The sequence below is a fragment of the Sus scrofa genome, chromosome 14 (assembly GCF_054392235.1).
Source record: "Sus scrofa isolate SSC_HxYL_T2T_F1_AM1 chromosome 14, Sscrofa_HxYL_maternal_Yorkshire_Landrace_v2.0, whole genome shotgun sequence".
NCBI classification, from domain to species: domain Eukaryota; kingdom Metazoa; phylum Chordata; class Mammalia; order Artiodactyla; family Suidae; genus Sus; species Sus scrofa.
The window spans coordinates 97,527,107-97,550,938 of record NC_139396.1 but is presented as its reverse complement, the minus strand read 5'-3'; the positions used below and the strand labels follow the sequence as shown (position 1 = coordinate 97,550,938).

At 35.3% G+C, this 23,832-nt stretch overlaps 1 protein-coding gene across 6 annotated transcripts in view; it reads left to right on the top strand.

The window, feature by feature from the left end:
* MICU1 (mitochondrial calcium uptake 1) overlaps positions 1-23,832 on the top strand; it is a 242,021-nt gene that overhangs the window by 97,600 nt on the left and 120,589 nt on the right. For all 6 annotated transcript variants that reach the window (XR_014825569.1, XR_014825571.1, XR_014825570.1 and 3 more), the window contains 1 exon segment: positions 20,369-20,483. Coding sequence is in view for 3 of the 6 variants with exons in the window: in XM_005671068.4 (XP_005671125.1) it covers positions 20,369-20,483 (115 nt within the window). In the remaining 3 variants the exon portion in view is untranslated.

Below are 23,832 nucleotides of genomic sequence, written 5' to 3'. Positions count from 1 at the left end.
TATATATATATATAAAATACCTTATCCCTGTAGGGAATAGTGCAGACACCAGTGTCGGGGTCTAATTTCAGAGTCTCAAGCAGGTTAGGCCCCTGTCTTATCTGTCTGTGTCACTCAAGAGTCCAGAGTATGTCTGGCATATAGGAGGTAACCAATAAATGTTTGATGATTTGGAAAAAATCAACTAGTCAATCACATATTCCTTAGAGGTATGACTCATTAAGTCACTAATATCTTATAGCAAAATCAGTTTTACAGATCACTTTTTTTGGGTTACTGAAGAAATCCAGAGTAGCATGAGAATTCAGTCCTCTCTTGTTATATATATGTAAACCTGAAAACATGTAAAGAAGTTGAATATGTACAAGTTGAACAGCAGCTTTACATATTAAAAGGGAAACTTCTGTTCCTAGAGAGCTTCCTAATGGTAACTCATATTTCACAGGTGCACTTTAATTCTTTTCCTGTTTGACTGGTACCTGTCCACTTGAATATTGCAACTTTTGGCATGACTCTTGAGCTCTACCTTTTTTTCACTTGTGTGAAATTTATGAGCTCTGCATTTCTTACCATATGTGTTATTTGCATTTTTTTCAGTTTCCACTCATTTTTATAAAATAGCAAGAGTAAAATGCAATCAAACATTAAAGTATTTGTGTACCTACCTTGCTGTGGGGACAAAAATGACAATGCTTCTATGTTTGGAAGGCAGTCTTAACAGATTGCAAATATTTATGCACTGAAACACAAAATTCTGACATCAGAGTGGGAAGGGCAAGATTTAGGGATATCAATGTATAGTGTTCGAAAGTTTGACTTATATGAAAGTTAAGCTTATGAAAGTTGACTTCCTCCAGGGGAACAGGTTCTGAAAGAGAATAGGGGAATGAAATGCTTACATCGAGGTGTAGAATTACCCTAGCTAGCTTGTCCCCTAGCAAAAAGTGCAGATTCCCCTTTCATCCATGATATGATATTCATGTTTAATCCCTTTGCCAGGTTCTTCATTTAAGTCTTGTATTAACTTCTATCACATTCATTAAGGTTTTATTTTGGAGTGAAGTTCATGCTTCCTAAATAAGATTCTTAAAATGAGTTCAGCTCTAATTTATGTCTTTATAAATTGTCTTTTATTTCATATGAAATCTAGAAAGTAGTTTCTTATTATTTTTAAATCTTATCATGAAGAGTGCAAATTTCATTCAGTATTTAGTCAGCTTAGTAGTTTTTCCAGGGATTTTTGCCATTATGAAGTCCTTTTCTCAATAGTTATAACAATCATTACTTACTCAACTGTTGATATTATTTTCCTTTGGGTCATCATGACTTTTTTTTTCCTCTCAGAGAATTCTAGTTCTTAAGTAGTGGTTTCCAGAGTATATAAGTCCTAAGACAATTTCCTCTTGAAAAAACAAATTTATGTGGTAATTAGAATAATTTTCCCGCACGATGGTTAGAAATTTAATAGAGGAGTTCCCGTCATGGTGCAGGGGACATGAATCCGACTAGGAACCATGAGGTTGCGGGTTCAATCCCTGGCTTTGCTCAGTGGGTTAAGGATCCAGCATTGCTGTGAGCTGTGGTGTAGGTCGCAGACGTGGCTCGGAACTGGCGTTGCCGTGGCTCTCGCATAGGGCGGCAGCTGTAGCTCTTATCAGACCCCTAGCCTGGGAACTTCCATATGCCACAGGAGCGGCCCTAAAAAGACAAAAGACAAAGAAAAAAAAAAAAAAGAAGGAAAAAAAAGTTAATAGAAAGTTAACATCCTCGAGGAATTTCCTTTCAAACCTTGATTTTTAAATGAATAATTTTATTTCTGCTTTTATTTTAAGCTTGGAATATGAACTAGTTACAAATTGCTTAGAGAAATATTTATTCTCATCCTCATTCCTCAGTTGTTTATCACACCATTTAATTAATTTGACCATTAAGAAACACTAGCTTATTTTATTGCCTTCTAATTGAATTGCACTTTTGGCTTTTTTTGTCATTGAAAACAAGAACAGATGTAGAAGTATTTTCCTGGGGTGTTTTCTCCTTTGTACTAGAATTTCATACAAACTCTTGGTACAAAGTAGAAAAGAATGGCAAAAACTGACAAATAATTGAACAGTTACTTATTAATAATTATTGACAAATAATTGAATGGTTGTTTTTTACTTTGATACCTATCATCTTTTATCCTTTTTTTTTTTTTTTTTAGTAGAAATTCCCAAGAAGTAATGAAACATTCCTATTTCAACTGATAAATGAAACTGGATTTCATTAGGCAGATTTTGAATTTTGGGGAGGGTCTTTTTCCAGAGTTCATCACTACCTTTTATTATGTTAGTCTCTCTTTTTTTGTCTTTCCTAGGGCCACACCCGCTGCATATGGAGGTTCCCAGGCTAGGGGTTCAATTGGAGCTGTAGCCACCGGCCTACACCAGAGCCACAGCAACACCAGATCAGAGCCGCGTCTGCGACGTACACTACAGCTCACAGCAACGCTGGATCCTTAACCTAATGAGCAAGGCCGGGGATCGAACCCGCAACCTCATGGTTCCTAGTCAGGTTCGTTAACCATTCCGCCACGACAGGAACTCCTTAGTCTCTTACTCTTAAGGATGTTTAGCACTTTCCTTTGTAGAAAAGTCATGCAATACATTATTATTAGTACTTGCATCATTTATGCATTTCAGAACTACTAACCCAGACCTTATATGAAGAAGCTATAGTCAGTGGCCTTTGGTTTTAAGAATATATTTTGTAGGTAAGTGATCAGACTAGTTTAAAAGTTTAAAAACCTCAAAGCTTGACAAAGTTCATATTTTCTATTATAGGATATTTGAAAATCATTACAAATAAAGTGTTAGCGCTAACATACAGATGTTAATACAAAAATGTTTAGTTTCATGTAATATGGCATAGTTTTGGGGGAGGAAGAGGGAGATTTTCCTTTTTTTGGCTGCGCCTGTGGCATGTGGAAGTTCCTAGAACCAGGGATTGAACCCAGGCCACAGCAGCAGCCCTAGCCCTTGCAGTGACAACACTGGGTCCTTAACTCACTGAGCCACAGGGGAACTCCCTGTCACAGATTTTTTTTTTTAATGCACTCTTTCCCTAGAATGTCCATGCAGTACCCTTATGATTTGTTAATGTAGTTATTTGATGAATTTTTGATTATTTCTTTAATGAAAACTACTCTTTCCCAAGTTTAATTTTTTTATCATACAGTAATTGTTCTATAAAACAAAGCACCATTTCTAAGTAAAGCCTTTCTTTCACATAATTATCAAGTATTCATTCATTTAATCAGTTAATTGCTGTCTTTTATTGGTGTGGTTTATCTCAAGTGGTTTATACCCTTCATTTTCCTGTTTTCTTTACTCCTTTTTCCCCTCAGAATACCGAAGATAGAAATTATGTTTTGTATTTTCTGTTCCTCTTGCATATAATAGACAGACGTCTTTCTCCATCTAAACCATCCCCTTTGTTTTGTTTGTTTGTTTGTTTTTTGTTTTCAAGATACAATGGAAAACTGCCTGGTCTAGGTAAGATTATTTCTTAAGCAAGAAAATACCAATATTCCAGAGCTATGGTGTAGTCTTCTTTTCTCTTATAAAAACTGTAAAGTTCATACTCTTTTTTAAGTAGCAGTGAATTGCCCGTTGAAACTAATTGTCCTTCAATCACGTTTCATCATGTATTTCTTTTTTAGAAAATAGATTTTTTTATTCTTTGCTCCCTATTAAGTTCCCCCCGCCCCCGACCTCTCCCTGAACATTTCAGAAATCATGCCTTTGAAATTAGTTTTCTCATTATTTGTAATTACAGTCCCCTTAGAATCTCTCCTAATTTAGAAGAAAGGATTAATGTGTATTTTATTTCCATCTTCTTTATGGTACCTACAAGAATATTTGTTTACGTGGAACAGGAAAACGTTTCATATCAAATTAAGATGAAATGTCCACATTAAGGTGAAAGAGATAAAAGCATGGTCAAAGTCTAGAAGAGGAAATACTGATCACAGTGTTTGTAATAGAAAAGATGATAAGCAGAAAAAAAAAAAGATGGAGCCAGTTAAAAATCAAAGTTTTAATATAACCAAATACTTTTAATCGCTTTTTGGTAAAAGTTCTTTTTAAAATTTTGGTAAAGTTTAAAATGCCATTCTCTTTAGAGGAAAGTCTCTGTTCACCAAGGGGAGTGTGGGCACATTTTTTCCTGTAATGTAATCCTCTTAATGTTTAATTCAGGTTGTGATTATTTACTTCATATCGTAGATAAAATATGAGTCTTGAGTAAGGTTAAGTGTAGTATTACTCTTTGACATGTATAGTAAGTTATGTAAGGGATTTCCTATCTTTTAAAAGTGAATTGTACTGAAAATCAAAGAAATGTAAATTAGGAGGGGGAAGCCGGGAATTCTCATGGGACAGTTTGGTGAATATTCACATTTATTTAAATTGCTTTAATTTTGCTCAGTTTTTCATAGCAGGATTGATGTTCTTATGAATTCTGCATTGTTAATTAGGCACATTTCTACCCCCCTCCCACCTTTCTTTTCATTTCCAGAGACTTAAAACCAGTCAATTCTAAATTCTTAGTGAATTGACACATTCAGGTTTTTCTCTTGATAAATATAAATGTGTAGGCAGAACTTTGTTTTCACTCCATGTTTTTTTGATCCATGTTTCCATTTGTCCTATATCTCATCTTTAGAGTATATTACTTGTGTTCTCTTTTATAATAGGGAAATTCTTACCTTAAAAAAATTGTAACAGCAGGGGAATATAGTCATTATTTTGGAATACCTTTATGAATTTATTTTTATTGAGGTATAATTGATTCGCACTGTTAGTTTCTGCTGTATAGCAAAGTGATTCTGTTACATATTTACATATATGTGTGTAAATATGTAACAGAATATTCTGTTACATTATGGTTTATCTTGGAATATTGAATATAGTTCACTCTGCTACACACACACACACAAATATTCTTTTACATTATGGTTTATCTTGGAATATTGAATATAGTTCACTCTGCTATACAGTAGTGTTATTTTGGAATAACGCTATTATTTTTTCGGCCATACCGTCAGCATGCGGAAGTTCCCAGGGCAGGGATTGAACCCATGCCACAGCAGCTACTCGAGCCACGGGAGTAACAACAGTGGATCCTTAACCTTCTGAGCCACCAGGGAGCTCCATGGAATAACTTTAAATGAGTATAATGTATAAAAATATTGAATCAATATGTTGTACATCTGAAACTAATATACTATTATTGTATAGCAACCATACTTTAGTACAAAAATAAATTTAAAAATCTAGAAAGGGGAGTTCCCGTCGTGGCGCAGTGGCTAACGAATCCGACTAGGAACCATGAGGTTGCGGGTTCGATCCCTGCCCTTGCTCAGTGGGTTAACGATCCGGCGTTGCCGTGAGCTGTGGTGTAGGTTGCAGATGCGGCTCAGATCCCGAGTTGCTGTGGCTCTGGCATAGGCTGGCAGCTACAGCTCCGATTCGACCCCTAGCCTGGGAACCTCCATATGCTGCGGGAGCGGCCCAAGAAATAGCAAAAGACAAAAAATAAATAAATAAATAAAAATCTAGAAAGGGGTAACATTCCAAGAGGATACATAACATACTTCAGTTCTTTAAAACCTGAAGTTTTCTACAAATATTTCATAATTTTTACATATTTTGGGGGGTGGGTGAAAATTTAGCCCCCCTTAAAAAAACCTCTTAGCATATTTAGGTATTGGTTGTCAGTGGTTTACTTTTCCAGTAAAGTAAAACCTCTTTATGAAAAATCTTGCCTCTATTTGTCTCCTGAGGGAATTATTACTACTACCACTAATAATATGAAAAAGAAGAATAGATGAAGCTTTTTGAGTTTTTATTATGTGCCAAATCCTAAGTTCTTACACATAATAACCCACACAACCACTCTTTTAGATAGCTTTCTATTTTCATCATTTTACAAGTAAGAAACTAAAGTACATAAAAATAAAGTAACTTGACTTTTTTTTTAACTTAAGATCACACTGTTAGTAAATGGTGGAGCCAAGATTCCAGATTGGTAGTCTGGCTCCAGAGTTGAGTGCCTTAAGGACTATGCTATACCACCTTTCAGATATCCAAGCTATTTGTCTATACGATCTATCTGTAAATAGAAATTTCTTTTATCAAGTATTTCTTTTACTAATGTAATGCTGTTTGTGCAAAAAAAAAAAGAGCTTTGGTATTCACTCTGTTTTTGCTAAGAGTATTGAAGTTGATTTTTTCGTCTTTGATAAAGTATAGCTAGAAGCCAATATTAACCTGAGAAACTACATAGTGTTTCATTTTAAAGAAAGGTAACAAGAGATATACAAATTTTAATACCTGAATATAGAAATTAGAATTTCAACTTCACTGTTATTTACTCCATTGTTTGCTCATATGCCATGAACACCTCTTGGCATTTTGAAAAATGGTCTTTTTTTTTTTAACTGAATCCATCACTTTTTTTTTTTTTTTTTGTCTTTTTGCCATTTTTAGGGCTGCACCTGCGGCATATGGAGGTTCCCAGGCTAGGGGTCTAATCAGAGCTGTAGCCGCCGGCCTACACCAGAGCCACAGCAACGCAGGATCTGAGCTGCATCTGCAACTTACATCACAGCTCAGGGCAACACCGGATCTGCAACTTACACCACAGCTCAGGGCAACACCGGATCATTAACCCACTGAGCAAAGTCCAGGGATTGAACCCGCAACCTCATGGTTCCTAGTCGGATTCGTTAACCACTGAGCCACAACGGGAACTTCCCGAATCCATCACTTTTAAAGTGAAAACCGTCATCTGTATTTGGAAAATTGGAACCTGGCTCATTGTATTCAAGATAATAGAGAAAATAATATTTCTGTTACAAACTAAACTATTTACTCTTTCACATATTGATTGGTTGTGTGTTAAATGTACCATCATTTGAATGGAGCTACTCATTATGGTTAGTCTTTAGACAAGCTTAAGTTTTAAATATTATTATATTACCAACATGAAATCAGGTACTGATTCAGCATTTCAAAAAATCCTTTAACACCCATTGTCATTATCTGTTTTAGTTTCAGATTTTATCTTCCTTCTTTCCCATCCAAAGTTCTTTAAATTGTTTTAAAACCACTTTCTCATTTTTCTCTCTTATTACAAATTAGCAATTTTAGTTCTTATGTACACACTACAGCCCTCAGAAAATCTGGTTTTGGTGTCTGAAATAATTTGCAAGGGATTTCCAATTTGTACATCTCAGTATTTGACAGCTACATACATGTAAATGATTAGTAGATGTTGGAAGTATGCTGAATCGAATATGAGAAATACAAGATATGGATTGCTGTACTTCTTAGTGTGTAATAGCACAGGATGAGAGAGTGTAACTTTGGACATAGACAGTCCTATATTCAGATATGGATTCTGCCACATATTTGATGGATGACCTTGGGCAAGAGACCACTTAACCTCTGAGTGTCAGTTAGCTTTAGTAACTGTAAAATCAGGACAATAAGCAAAGTATCTATCTGGAGTTCCCCTCATGGCTCAGTGGTTAATGAATCTGACTAGGAACCATGAGGTTGCGGGTTCGATCCTTAGCCTTGCTCAGTGGGTTAAGGATCCAGCGTTGCAGTGAGCTGTGGTGTAGGTTGCAGACGCGGCTCAGATCCTGTGTTGCTGTGGCTCTTGCGAAGACCGGCAGCTACAGCTCCAATTAGACCCCTAGCCTGGGAATTCTCCATATGCTGCGGGAGCAGCCCTAGAAAAGGCAAAAAGACTAATAATAATAATAATAAGCAAAGTATCTGTCTCTACAAATTATAGCTATTTTATGGAGTTCCCATCATGGCTTAGTGATTAAGGTACCCCACTAGTATCCAAGAAGATGTGGGTTCTGTCCCTGGCCTTGATCAGTGGGTTAAGGATCCGCTGTTGCCATGAGCTGTGGTATAGGACACAGTCTCGACTTGGATCCCACGTTGCCATGGCTGGCAGCTATAGCTCCAATTCGATTCCTACCCTGGGAACCTCCGTATGCCGTGGGTGCGGCCCTAAAAAAACAAACAAAAATTATAACTATTTTGTATGACTTTGAGCCCTTTACTCAATTTATGAAAGGCATTAGCTGCTATCATGTATGTTATCTGGTTTCTTCTTTGTATAAAATGGTACAGAAAAGCATACTCTCTTCTTAATTGCTCTCTCCATTGTTCTTTCCTTTTCAGTTAAATCAGCTATAAAATCTCCTTGTGCTGTCTCTGTAATGAGCCCTGGCCAGCATTAAATAGCTAGTCCATGAGCTGAAGAGAGACCTCTGGTTTGATTTCTCATTTCTGAGCTGTCCTCTGTTCAGTGATTCATCTCATCCCAGGGCTGTAAAATCCTTTGGGCCTCTGTCACATCAGTCCTAGTCTTAGGCTTATAAATTGCTGATTGCATATATTTTCTCAGTCAGGAACTCTTATCATCTTATTTGGCTTAGTTTGAGAAGTATGATAAATTCAGGTCAAATTTTATTTCGCAGCCAGTGAAGTTTGTTTGTTGAAAAAAAAAAATCTTTGAAACAAGTTGATATTTGAAAGTATTTTGGAGTGGCATCCAGCTAAATTTGCTCACCTAAACTGCTTCATCAAATGCCAGCCTTCATGATGGCTGGCTTTTTATTACCAATGTGAATAGTACTTCTTTTAGTGCAGCATACTTTTTGTGAGAGACCTGTTTCTCAGTAGTTATTCTGAGCTCTTCCTTAGAGTGGTTATTAATCCTCTGAACTCATCTGAGTTTGATTGCCTATTTGTTAAATATGGGTAGTAAGGCAATGAATTTGCCATGAAATTAAAAAATAGAAAAAAATAAAAAATAAAATAAAATAAAAATAGAAATGATAATGAGACACCCTAATAAGAAACCTTAATTGGAGATTGCCGTTGTGGCTCAGTGGTAATGAATCCAACTAGTATCCATGAGGATGTAGGTTCAATCCCTGGCCTGGCTCAGTGGGTTAAGGATCCAGCGCTGCAGGTCACAGATGTGGCTCGGATCTACAAGTTGCTGTGGCTCCAATTTGACCTCTAGCCAGGGAACTTCCATATGCCACCGGTGTGGCCCCCCAAAAAAGCAAAAAGAAAAAAAAAAGAGAGAAAGAAAGAAACCTTAATTAATTAAAGAAAGGTTTGACTACCCATGGAAAAAATTAAGTGTTTGCTTTCCCTTTTCTTTAAGAAATAGGTAACTGTTCTTTTTTCTTTTTATAGTAATATAAAGTTTTTATGTAATTGTATGTTTTATTTTGGGGAGGTTAGGAATTGCATTATTGAGGATTTTGTTTTGTTTTGTTTTGTCTTATTGTACTTAGCCAGTAACATATAAAACATTTCTGTGTGTTCCTCATTTCCTATTTCCAGGTCTTCAGTGATTTTATTACAAATCACATTTGGTTCTTTATATGTTATAATATTTTGTAATTTCTATGTCTTTGATTTGGGAGGTGTTGTTCATATAATCAAACAATGTCAATTTTCTTTCTTTTTCTCATCTTCTGATCAGGATTTCTGGCAGGTACTGATTCAGCAGCATGTGCTTTAAGTTAATTAATGTTTCAAAACCCATAGTAATGCTTTAAGGACAAAGGTTCAGTGCATGCTCTTGTCCTTTCCCTGCTCCCTTCAGAATGATTCAGTTCCTGTCATTTTAAATTAACATACTCTGTCTTTAATATAACAATTCAAACACTGCACAAGTCCTTGAGAATATAGTACCTAGCATAATTTAAAAGGAAGTTTTAACATTATGTGTCACACAAAAGGTCAAGAAACTGTTTTAGTTGTTGTATGAGGAATACGTGATTGGGCCGTTTAGTCTTAGTAGAGATGCCATGGTCCTGGTTGCCTTGCAACAGGGATGGTGAGACAACAGTAATTTGAAGTGAAAATTTAGTGGTTTTTTTTCCTTTTGAAATTTGTTATATAGTAAGTACAGGTAAGCAGTTGCTTAGTTGTTCATTGCTCAATAAAATAATTTAAGGGGAAACAGATGGACCATTTAGAAAGACTTCATTATTTTGCTTTTTTGAGCTAACCATCAACTTTAACTGGGAAAAGCAGACAAATACATGGAGAAAACCATGAAAAAGGGTATATAGATTGTAGGCTGACAAAGGACATGCCTAAGAAGTACTCTTTAAATTGATGTTCGAAGGCTTAGACTTTTTAATTATATTTATAAATCATTCAAATGTATTCACTTAAAAAATTACTCTTGCACTTCTTAACAAAAATATAAACTAAACTGAATTAGAACATCTTTGGTGTTTTGTTCTGGTTTGGTTTTGGTTATGGGTTTTTTTGCCACACCTGGACCAGGGATTGAACCCACGCCACAGTAGCAACTCAAGCCACTGCAGTGACAACACTGGTCCTTAACTCGCTGCACCACAAGAGAACTCCACTTCCTTGTTCTTAAAATGGTATATATTTTTGGTAGTCTCCTTACCAAATCCCCAATAACCCAGTTATTGGTGCAATATATTATATTGCCTTTGCCTTTAACTGAATTCTGAAACAAAACAACAAATACTTAAATTATTAAACCAAAACAATTTATTGATAATGCCATTATCAGTGTTTCTAATCCTAGAGATTTTGTTTTAGAATAGCTGTGGCAGAGTGCTGAGGAGCACAAAGCAAGTGAGATGTTAACACCCGTGGTTGAGCACAGCCACTTTGTAGTTCTCTCATTATGGCAGGGCAGTTTGTAGGAGGCAGCTAAGAACAGTTCTTCTCCTTTGATAATTGTGTGGTTAAAGACTTGGAGATTTAAAATGACTTGCCTCAGGTCAGTGTCCTTACTAGACAGGAGAAAGGAGGTAGGAATTGGGAAGGGCTTGGAATCTACAGCATTAAGTAGTCAACCCCCATCGTTGACAAAGAACACCTTTAAATTTTGACTATTGAAGGGAATATCCCTTGTTGATCAAGGATTCAAAATCAAGTTTTACTGTATTCTTAAGGATCTCTGGTTAATAAGCTTTTTATATTAAAAATAATAAACTCTTTTTCTTAGGTAGTGGGGGAATTGGTTATTGTATTGCATTCCATAAATATACTCATTTTGGTGACACTAGTGAAACTTCTTTAAGCTTCCAAAGGTCAATGAGCAGTTACTTTATAGAAGGGGGCTTTCTTGCTTGCTTCCTTACAGGGATTTGTCCTTTGCATGCAGAGTTCCTGTTGCCTGTGGAAAGGCTGGAATCATTTTGTTTTTCTGGTAGCATAAGTGCTGTTCTTTGATGCAGCTTATGAATGGTGTCAGTACTTATTATATTGCTGTGAGGAGTATCCATAATGTCTCTTTCCAGTCTCTGAGTTCCACCACTACTAAAGTTTGTTGATTTAACCCTTGTCCTTGATTATTCAGGTTGAAAAAAGAAACAATAAGATAATCATTAAATGCTTCCAAGGAGAGTATGGTTTATTTGGTTGTCCCAAATACTAAGTTTTTTTGAAGATGTCTTTAAATACATTTTTATTTTAGATTCTGTTGTGTTTGAATTTGGGATCAACTGTGAATGCAGTTGATTTTTCATTGTTGATTTGAAAGCATGAACATGACTAATCATTACATTTCCAACACCTTTATGTTTAGCTTTTCCATCATAAAACAAGATTTGAAATTCACTTTGATATGAAAGGCCTTGGTTCCAAATTATCTTTTTCTTATTTTTTCAGCACAAACAGTAGTGTATTTCAAGTTTACACAACTAGAGTTCTATGAAAGCTACTCAAAACATTTTGTTTTTCCTATTCTGATAAAAATGGGTTCTCAACTTACATGTATTGGTGACCTTTGGTTGAAGAGAATGTGTGAGAATAGTTCTTAGTTTTTATATGTCTTTGCCATAGTGCATTTTTTAAAAGTTTTAAACTTAAATTTAAAGCTTCTTCAATTATAGATTGATATATATTAATTAAGAAGACTATAGAGAACCATTGCATCCTTTTCTTGATATTCATTTTGAAAATTAATCAAATATGCATTCAAATAAATCAAGGCATAAACACATAATGTGCACTTCATCATTTTCATCTTCAACTTGAAGACAAATGAACTAGCCTCAAGATTAATGTTTTACAACAACAAACTATGTTTTGCTCCAAAACTATTCAGTCCCCAATAACAATTTTAGAAATTGCAAACAGTCTAGATAGCTGGTGTATTTCTGTGCATTTGATACAATGTAACATAAAATGGTTCGTGGCATGGATTCTGGAGTCATACCGTGACCTGTCCTGCCACTTTATAGTATTGTCACCTTGGACCTCTTATTCAGTTTCTCTAATCTTCAGTTTTCTTATCTGTCAAGTGCAGATAGTGGTATCACCTATCTCATAGAATTGCAGTGAGGGCTAATGAGATAATGCAAGCACTTTAGCATGTAGACCGTGCAAGCTATAATTTGTAAATTGTTGATGTGTCTTTAGTGGTCAGTAGTATTCGTTACCTAAAAATGTTTGATTTCCAAATAATTTAAAAATTCTTCATCTAAAGGGTTTCCTAGGAGATGATAGTTACTACAGTAGTGTAAACTAAGCGTGTGAACAGGGATCCTGAGAGTGAAACTCTTTTATTTTTGCTCTTTTAATGAATTTTTTTCTTGTAATAATTATTTCCAAGTGAGGGAAAGTGAAACACCGTATTGACTTATTTTTCAAAATTTGAATTTAAGGTTGTTTTTCTATAAATGATAGAGAAGCCTTTTCTAACCCATATGACAGAAACCAAGACTGCTGCTGAGTTCAGGACAGTGCACTGATTGATTTGAGTGGCCAACATTCAAAATTAAATTCTTAGATTTAGGTAGCAGATAATCAGTAATGGCAAAACATGGATTCTCCTACCCAGACTTGCCCTGAAGCAAGTTTGCAGCGTACTGTAGTAGAAACTAATAGAATTGATGATTTTCCCCATCTAGGGTTTTGATAATACCTCAGATACTGAGGACTGAAATAAATCATCTCAATAAAGTCATATTATCTCTTTGAAGTTAATGCTATTCCATTAGACTTTTGAATTTTTGTCATTGCTTTAATCAAATCTTCTGCCACTTTTTTTTAAAGCATCCTCATTTGTATCCATATTCTCTATAGCCATCCTGTTAATAAAATAGGAAGACATTTGCATTTTAGATATTTGGAGTTGTTCTCAGAGCTGAAGTGGTTAGAATTGGGACTGAAAAGAGAATGGCTTTCTGACAGAGTGAAGTTTCCAGGATCTTAAGCATTCACCTTCCACAGTTTGTTGCACGGTGTTTGTGTTTATTGCTCAGATGTAATACTGTCTTTAAAAAGTCTGGAAACTAAGTTAGAAGAAAAAGAACTCATAAACTACTCTAAATTAGAAACATCTCAATTTAAGTTGTATCTGACATATCCCCAAATTCTGCCTTTCTGCAAGTTCAGGTATGAGATGGGGGAAGAAAGATAACACATATTTTAACTGTGCAACATTTTCTCTTTGTTTGAGAATAGTGTGATTGTTTAAGATCGACATCTTACACAATGCTTTTGGCATTTATCTAAGTACCAACTGAACTATGAAGTGTGAGCGTTAATTGCATGGGAAAATTGCTGAATTTTCTCTTTCTAACACCCTGCCTCCCTGCCCTGACCCCAATCTTAGGTAGAAATCTTACTTATCATTTGGAGATGATATGCCAAAATTACATATTTTGGAGGAAGCATATTATTAATATTAATTTGTTTTTGAAGTTCAACCTCAAATATTTCTTGAGGGATTTAGATAGGCTTTGAAATATGTTTAAGCAATATAGAGAAATGTTAATATTAAAACAATCCAATTATTTCAGTCTCATAAAAGATGACATTTTAATTTAAATAGTAAAGTGGTCATCTTTATCAGAGTTTCTATATACCAGAGATGTTTTGAGGTTCTGGATGATGTGTTAGCATCAATCTTCCCACCATGGTCCTTCAACTTCTGTTTGATAGAAAAAAATGTTTACCTCAAACCATAGAACTTGAAAAGTAGATCTTAATTAGAATAAATAATGAGATTAAGTTCCTACATAGGATTTTTCTCTCTGGCTTTGTAGTTGAATCCTAGAAGGCAAAATTATTGGTCCTATTTTATTCAGTCCTATTATAACAGGATTCGCTATTTGAATACAGTGCATAGTAACAAATTTGAATTATGTCTAGAAATCCCAGTCCCAGGGCTTCAGATGGCACCTGCAACTTTAGCCAGATATTATATAAATTTATATGATTGGTCAGGAACCTGAGTGTGAATGCTTCAGCACAAAGCCATCCTGGTAAAACAATTAATGTTTTAGACTAACCAAGAAGTGTACCAGTTACACATGTATAAAGTATGATTTGCTGTAAGTTTACTTTTAAGTCTTTCTGCTCATTCGAAAAAAGATTCAGGATATGGGGCGGTTGAGGTCAATACCAGGACTCTTACAAGATTGTTAATTTATTTGCCTGTACTTGAAGTCAATAATTTGAATGTTTTAGTGATACTGAGTCTATAGTTATGTTTTAAGTTTTAAAACGTGTAAGATCTAAGACTAGGTCATGTAAATCAATAGTAAAACAGTTAAATTTCATTTTAACTCAGCAAGCTGCTTTGAAACATTTTGCATAAATCTTGTTCTCCAAAAGGGGTTAACATTTGTCAGTAAATTTAATAGAAACTCTATTCTGATCAGTTTACTTGCATTCTGCTTTCACAGCCTTAATTTCAGAGATTCAAGTGATTGGATTAGTGTTTGATATGTAGCTTCTAAGATGCATAAAATATTATAATGCTCTGTAAGGAATCTGCAATTATAGTTTCTTTTAAAAATACTGAGTACTGTTTAATTTTCAGCATATACACTGAAGTAGTTGCTAGAATCTTACCTCAAGAACTTTAATATGGACTAAGTTTCTATAAATTTCTTTACCAAACTGATAATATATTACTTAATATCACATTCTATGGCCTTACAGTAGAATTAGAATATTTTCTATTTCTTTTGACTTTTACGTAGATTTTTTCTTTTTAGTTTATTATGTTTAGTGTTTATATTGAATTTATTACTTGAACTAAATACAAATATTTATGTGATTTTCTTAGTAAAAATACATATTAATATAAATGTTCACTAGTAACAAAAAATGTAAATAAGCACCTCTGAAACAAAGGAAATGAACATTACCACCAGTCTGCTGAGAAAGATAATGTTTTCCTTGCGCTGTGCCTTCATGTCATCCCAGAAGTGTAATAAATGGTATTTGTTTAGAAAAATGACTTAAAATTTAGCCAAAGATTAAACTTTATCCAAAAGATTAAGTGAAGGAAAAATTTACTTGACAGTCTCAATTTGCAGATTTAAACACTGATAAGACTTTAGAAGTAGGAAAAAATAACCAAAACCCTTCCTTCCACTCTCCTTCCTTGAATCTTGATTTTCCATTTTCGCCACACTTTGGTGCTTTTAAAAGTTTATTCATTATTAAACTCAAGTATATCTATTTTCATAGATTCTTCATGTGTTGTGGCTGTTTGACTTGAGAATATCATTTATGGTAGAAAATCAGTCTTTTCATTTTAAAAGATCAGCTAAGAAACATCCATGCAACATAAAATAGTCTAAAAATTGGTTTTCTAATTATTCCCATTTCTTCCTAAATTTTGACATATTTATTTGATTCTCTTCCTAGCTTTAAATAATTTGAGGGATCAAATTTGGTGGGTGTTTTTTTGTTTTGTTTTGTTTGTCTTTTTAAGGCCGCACCTGTGGCATATGGAAATTCCTAGGCTAGGTGTTGAATCGGAGCAGCAGCTGCCGGCCTACACCACAGCCACAGCAATGCGGGATCCCAGCTGTCTCTGCAACCTATACCTCAGCTCACAGCAATGCAGGATCCTTAACCCACTAAGCAGGGCCAGGGACCGAACCTTCGTCCTCATGGATACCAGTTGTGTTTGTTACCACTGAGCCATGACAGGAGTTCCAAATTCGATGGTTTTATGACAGTTTTGGTGTTGGTGATTACTATGTGCCTTTTTTTTTTTTTCTTTACCTGATTTTTAAATTTTTTTCTATTATAGTTATTTTACAGTGTTCTGTCAATTTTCTATTGTACAGCAAAGTGACCCAGTCACACATACATATATACATTCTATTATATGCCTTTTTAACCATCCAATAAACCATGTTTATTTGTATTTTGGAAAACAGTCTTACTTTGCTAGTAATCCAAAGGTCTTCAAAAGAAACTGGGCTACTTAAGCCAGAAAGTACTATAGAAGAGAAGATGAACACTTACATGGTAAATTGATTTTTAACAAAGATGCCAAAATAATTAAATAGGGAAAGGAAGGTATTTGCAACAAGTAGCTTAGAAACAACAATATATCCATATTTTAAAGAATAAACCTTACCATTTTACTTCCTGATATACAAAGTTCATTTGAAATGCACCATAGACCTAAATATAATATCTATAACTATAAGGCTTCTAAAAGAAAGTATAAGAGAATATCTTTATGGAATGGAGATAGGCAAAAATTTATTTATTTGCATAGCTTATAGAAAGCAGTAACCATAAAGGAAAAAAATTGATAAATTAGATTTCGTGAAGGTTAAAATCTTCTGATTGTCAAAATAAAATGGAAATTATAAGTTACAGAAGTACTCGTAGAGCATATTTGACTATATTTGTTATCTAGTGCTAAGTAGCAAATCTGAAGCTTAGTGGCTTAAAACAGTAATTATCCTTTCTTTTCTCTCATGCTTTTGGGCAATAAGAAATTTGGGAGCAATTTGACTAGATGATTTTGGCTCAGGCTTTTCCATTAAGTTGCAGTCAGATGTGGGCTAAGGGCTTAGTCATCTAACTTGACCAGGGGTGGAAGATTCATTTCTAATATGAATCACTCAAATGCCTGCTAAGATACTCCTGACTCATTCCAAAGCCTCAGATCCTCTCTCTGTAGGCTCTCCACAAGCCTGCTTGAGGGTTCAAATGACAGCTGGCTTCCCTCCAACAAAGCAAGGTGCCTTTTATGTCTTACCTTTAGAAGTAACACGTTATCACTTTAGCTGTATTTTGTTAGTTAATAGACCAATTCTGATTCAGTGTGGGAAGAGACGAAGTCTACATCAGGACATGAGTATCAGGAGGCAAGAAACATTGGGGTCAACTAGGAGTCTGGCTACCACACTGAAAAGTCTCAGATCCAGAACATATAATGATCAGTAATAAAAAGACAAACAACCCAGTTAAAAATGGGCAAAAGAGTTGAACAAATGACTTAAAACATTGGTCATCAGGGAAATGCTCAATAAAACCACAATGAGATACCACTAAAATAGCTAAAATTAAAGAGACTTGCAACACAAATGTTGACAGTGATGTGAAGCATCTAGAACTCTCATTCACCGATACTGCAAGTAAAAAAGGTATAGCTTTGAGGAAAGTCAAAATAGCCCCAAACTGAAAATGACTTAGTGTTTAATCAATAAAGGAATGAATAAGTTGTGATTTTACTTGTGTGCATTATTATGTGCAATATTATTATACACAAAACAAATCGAATTAAATTACTTTCATTTTTTATTTTATTGAGTATTATACTACTATGTAATAAAAATGAGTGAGCTACTGATAAATACAGTGTGGATGAATTTCCCCAGCATTATATTGAGCTAAAGAAGCTGGGCACTGAAGAGTATATACTGGTAATACCAAGAATAGATAGTTCTAGAATAGACCAAACTAATCTATGCTTTAAAAATATGATGAGAGGAGCTCCCATTGTGGCCTAGTGGTGACAAACCCAACTCTTATCCGTGAGGACATGAGTTCAATCTCTAGCCTTGTTCAATGGGTCAAGGGATCCGTTGTTGCCATGAGCTGGGATGTAGGTTGAACATGCAGCTTGGAGCTGGCATTGCTGTGACTGTGGTGTAGGCCAGCAGCTGCAGCTCCAATTTGACCCCTAGCCTGGGAACTTCCATATGCCAAGGGTGCAGCCCTAAAAAAAAAAAAAAAAAAAAAAGACAAAAAAACCCTTAAAAAGGTAAAAAAAAAAAAAAATATGGGAATTAACTGTAGAGGGGCATAAAGGAAACCTCAGAGGTGATGGAAATATTTTATATTTTGATAGTGATGTGGGTTACTCAGATACATATTTATAAAACTCATTGAATTGTATATTGGATTTGTGCATTTCACCAGAAGTGCATTTTACTTAAAACTGCAACAAATATTGAATTCTAGATGATACGTTTGTTTTTTATAGAGATGATTAGCAATTGTGAAACTACTTTTTTGTATACTAAGCTTGAGCAAATGAGTAAATATATTGAGGATAATGGGAGCCAGGTTTTTCCCTCTTGAAGGGAGTCACGAGTATATAAGGGGCAAGACTAAATTGTGTTCCATAGAATGGCATTAGAGATATCAACATGAATTCCTAGTTTCATGAATTTGAAGGTAATCATGCAGAAACATTAGTCTAACGCAAATTGAGGGATCTTTTACAATACAATTTACCTGTACTTTTCAAATCATTCAAGGTCAAAAAGTACAAAGAGACCAAAAATGGCACAGTAGGGAACTCTAAGACATTAATTAAGCTGGCAAAAACTGCCAGCGTTTTCAAATCTGGGGAATATACCTAATCAAAGACTTTAAGCAACTAGGGGAATGCTTAAAGAAGAAAGACACAAATTAAAATATTAACTTACCATTAAACAGCTTTGCTGCTCTTGATTTCACCCAGTAACCTTTTTTTGTCTGAAGTTTGTGTTTCATCTCTTGGTAGAAGATCAAGTGTGATATGAGATCTAACCTTAAACACACTGGACTATAGGCTCATTTTTGGTTTGGGCTCAAAGAAGTCATTTCTAAATGTTGTCATACCAGACCAGGCTTTCCGCCCATCTCAAATAAGTCAGAGAAGGCCTTTCCTAAGTAGAAACTGCCGTCAGAACCTCTTACTGCTTTGTTCATGTTCAGGCTGATTTTTGCCTGTCCATGGTTACTTTTCATATTATAAGCACTTAACTATAAGAGGCTATTTCGAATGGGTTTACTAAGAAGATCACGATAATTTCATTTGCTGCTTGTGTCTTCAATTGGTTAACCAGTTTTCTTTCCTTTGTGGTGTATAATGGGATCTTCACTAGACCGAGGTAACCTATTGGATAGTTGTGTACCTGGATGATGGTGTGGTGGTGCTTGTTGGTTTAGTTTTCATGATACTCCTCCCAAGGTTATGCTTGCAGTGCTGCTTCTTATTTTGTGCTTGCATGACATTATGACTTTGACTGCGCTTTGTTAGTTTGGGTTTTTAAAACCTCCTATTTCTTTTTTTGGCACCCAGAAAAATTCCTCAAGTTTCTGTCTTTGGTCCAGAACTTATGGAAATGAGTTTCATGTCTAATTCTTTGTTGGATCCTTTTCAGTTTTTGAAAGGTATCTTCAGTATCACCACTAAGTTTATGGTTTGTCAGGAAATCAGAAAATGGGATAGCTTTCCTTAAACACCCAGGAGGAGACCACTTTCCAGATAGACCATTACTGAGCCTGAAAATTAACTCACTCTGTAGGCATTATAGATTAAAAACAATAAATACATACTTAGAGTGAAAGCTAAGTTTTAGGAGAGTTTCTTCAAATAGTTGAAATTTAAGAGCCTCCACTAAAGTAATAGGAAATGTAATTAAATCACACCTAAAGTTTGGTGTGTGTGTCTGATTTGACATTATATTTCAGAGATATTCTTTACCCTGCAGACTGTTCTACATTGCAAACCTAAGTTTCTTGGGGGTCATGAGGTGAATGTTAAAATTACTATTTCAGAAACTAGTTTTCTGAGCATTTGTGTGGGTGTTGACCGTAGTTGCTTACCTCTTCATTTCTAATCATTATTTGTAGAATTTTTCTTGGGCAGTTAGAATTGATTTTAGTTCAGTTTTTTATTTTCTTCTTTACCTTATATACCTCCATAGAAAAATGTGGATTGTTTTTAAAACTAAGAAAGAAAACCAGCCTTGAAGTGGGCCTGTTATGCATTAAATGGTGGGAGTTCATAACACTGAAATTATTTTCCGATGTTTGCATTAAGCCAGTGTTAAACAAAATCATCTTTAGTCTTATTTTAACCATCTTAAAAACTGTAAAGGATCCATGAATTTGGAATGGCCGTCAGAAAAATGCTTATGATAAATAGCATAAAACTGTCAGGTAAATACTGATTCATCTCTATATTCTCATTGTTATGTCTTTTTTTTTTTTTTTTTATCTTTTGGTCGGACCTATATATTCAATAGAAAATTGCCCAGGAACGAGAAAAATTTGCTGACGAAGGCAGTATATTTTACACCCTTGGAGAATGTGGACTCATATCCTTTTCAGACTATATTTTCCTAACAACTGTCCTTTCTAGTAAGTATAAACTTTTTATTCATTTATTGGGAGCATACAGGACTATAAAAAGCATTAAAGGTAATGGGAGGGGAAACAAGACATGTTTGCAAAGTTAATCAATGATTAGTTATATAAAATTTCATTTGTTTTGAATTCTCTATAACTTGTATTTAGAATCACCTGAGAAAGAAGGGAAATAAATTATCAGTAAAGTTTTAAAAAAAAGAAAGCAACTTTGAAGTTACATCTACTTTTAACTGTTTCAAGCTTAAGATAAATTATATATATTACTTGCTCAATAAAACATATATTGGTCTATCATTTTCTCTATCATATATATATAACTTGCTCAATAAAACACATATTGCTCTATCATTTCCTCTACTGAATAAGAAGTTTGGCTCAGTTGTTCCAGTTGTGTTGAAAATTCATTTTTGAAACTTGTAGGGTTACTTTTAAGACAAAAAATTCAAATTTGACTCATTTAGAACTCTTATGAATTTCTGATTTTTTTAAGCTAAACGATTTTGTTGGTTAGTGTGTTACTATGAGTGTTCTTAAGTATTGTTTCCCTTTAGTGTGACTTTTTTAAAACCATTCAGGAAAAACAAGTGTATGTCTCTAGCTCTCTTTGTACATTCTATTAAAACCTACCTAGAAATTCTCCTGTGGGGCAGCTGGTTAGGAATCTGGCATTGTTTCTGCAGTGACTTGGGTTGCTGCTGTGGTGTGGATTAGATCCCTGGCCTGGGAACTTCTGCCTGCCATGGGCATGGCCACCAAAATACAAACAAATAAACAAGCCACTACCTCCAAAAGATCTGATTTGTATGACTGAGGGGAACATACAGAACAAAAATAACCATCTCTTCCTTCCCTTCTCCCAGTCTAGGCATTTATAAAGGTAAAACTATAAACAGTTTTCAAAAAATGACATACACAGTTCCTACCATAGCTGTGACCACTCTCACTTTTCTTCCCTCTGACAGAGGAAAATGGAGAAATATAGACTAATATGCCTTAATGTAGCTGGCTTAGGGTTCCAAAATATCTGAATAAATTTATGGTGGACCAGCACTGCTCTAGCAGTGTATATGTGCACTGACTTGTTACAAAGATCCAAAATAGTAAACTGAAAGTACATTTATGATCTGAAGTTGTATATTATTACTTTTTTTTTTTTTTTGGTGGGGCGTGGGTTTTCAAAACAGACCTCAGTTCAAATCTTGGTCCCACCGCTTTTTCCCTATGATTAGAGAGGCAGGTTAGCAAACCTCTTCATCTGTCTTGTCTATAAAATGGAAATGGCGGTAATACCAAACCCAGACGATTTATTTAAGGATTATGAGATCATGACTATGAGGTACCTCATCCATTGCCTCGTATTTAGTAGGTATGCACTCTGTCTGGGTTTTTATTCTTGATATTTTGTCACATGTTATTTCATCTCTGATTTTAAAAGATCCATTAATCTTGTCATAACAAAGAAAGTAGAATTGGTGGGGATTTTTAAAACTTTTTTGTGATGTGGGCTGGAGTTTATAATAAATAGGCATAATGTGGCAGGAAAAGTACTGCATTAAATGAAGAGACCAACTTGGAAAACTGCATTGATATACAGTATATACTATGGAAGTAGTCCTAGTAAATGTTTGTTGAGCTGAAATGAGATTTTTAACTTGCATCCACTGCTTAGTCCTTACCTAAGTGTCAAGAGAACCACAGAGCAGAATTTTCAGAACACCTGACATGTAGTGTAGGTCCCTAAATTCTATCAGTTAAAAGCAGGCTTAAAAAAAAAGTCGCATTGACCTGTGAGTTCTGGAAACCCCTCCAAGTAGCTCTACCAGTCTGGGCACCTTTACACCTCCTGGCTTAACCAGGATAAGTGATTTGTGGAAAATGCTTAATATGACAGTGTCATATACTTTCTGTTTTTATCCAGAATGAGAAAATATAAGGATAAGATTTTAAGATTTTCTCTTTATCACTGGTTTTAAGCATTTTTGATTATTGTATGTCTTTCGTGTTTCTCAACCTTAGCACTATTGATGTTTTGAGCAGGATAATTCATTTTTAGGAGGGCTGTCCTGTGTATTATGGGATGTTTAGCAGGATTCCTGGCTTCTACCCATTAGAAGACAGTCACACACACTCTCTCCTTCCCAGCTGTGACAACCAAAAATGTCTTCAGATATTGTTAAACGTCCCCGAGGGAGTAGGAATGGGGAGAAGTAGTCCTTGCTTGAGAACCACTGATGTAGTTTTTGGCAGTTTTATTTTAGTTTGGGGTTTGCTATTATTGTGTGCTTTGATGTAATGTTTTTCATGTTTCTTGTCTTGAGATTGAGTTTTGGATCAAATTTGAGTTTTTTCATCAAATTTGGAAAAAATTCATCTGTTATTTCATCCAGTACTTTGCTTCCTCATCCTCTCCTTTGGGGACTCCAATTATACATATATCTTCCTATCAACCCATAATGTTGTAGTTTATTATCTTCATTTTGTAGATGAGGAAATTGGGGCATACAAAGGATGAAATTACTTGCCTCAAGTCTTACAGTAAGTAGATGATTCAAGGTTTGAACCCAGGTCACCCCAGCATCTGGGCTTCTGTCTCTGGGCTTTCTGCTGTGGTCATGTTTTCAGCAGTGATAAGCCAAAGCTTACCATAGTGCCTCTTCTTTTTCTAAGGCTGGGTTGTGGAAGGACTGGTTTTAAACTTTCTGTAGATAATGTTCAAGCATCCTTGCAGTCTGAATGTTGTACATGGCATCCTTTCCTTTATTTAATAAGACGTGGAAGAAAATATGCAATGGATGTTATATTGAGATCAGTTCTTTCCCACATCGAAACTTCCTAGAATGATAGGAAATGAGGTACTCAGTGGATAACCTTGCAGATAACAAGGAATCATTACATCTAGGTACACTCAGTGGTTCCCAGGTCGTCCTGCAAGAAGGAATGCAGTCTTTTTTTTTTTTTTTTTTTTTTTTTTTTTTTGTCTTTTTGCCATTTCTTGGGCCGCTCCCATGGCATATGGATATTCCCAGGCTAGGGGTCGAATCAGAGCTGTAGCCGCCGGCCTACGCCAGAGCCACAGCAACGTGGGATCCGAGCCGAGTCTGCAACCCACACCACAGCTCAAAGCAACTCTGGATCCCCAACCCACCAAGCAAGGCTAGGGATTGAACCCACAACCCCGTGGTTCCTAGTTGAATTCGTTAACTGCTGAGCCATGACGGGAACTCCAGGAATGCAGTCTTTTAAACACCAAAAGCTTTGCCAGGGGTGACTTGGGCATAGGGGAAGTGCATTACTATATCCATTCATCTGTTACTCTGGTGGACAACACAGACTGTTCTTG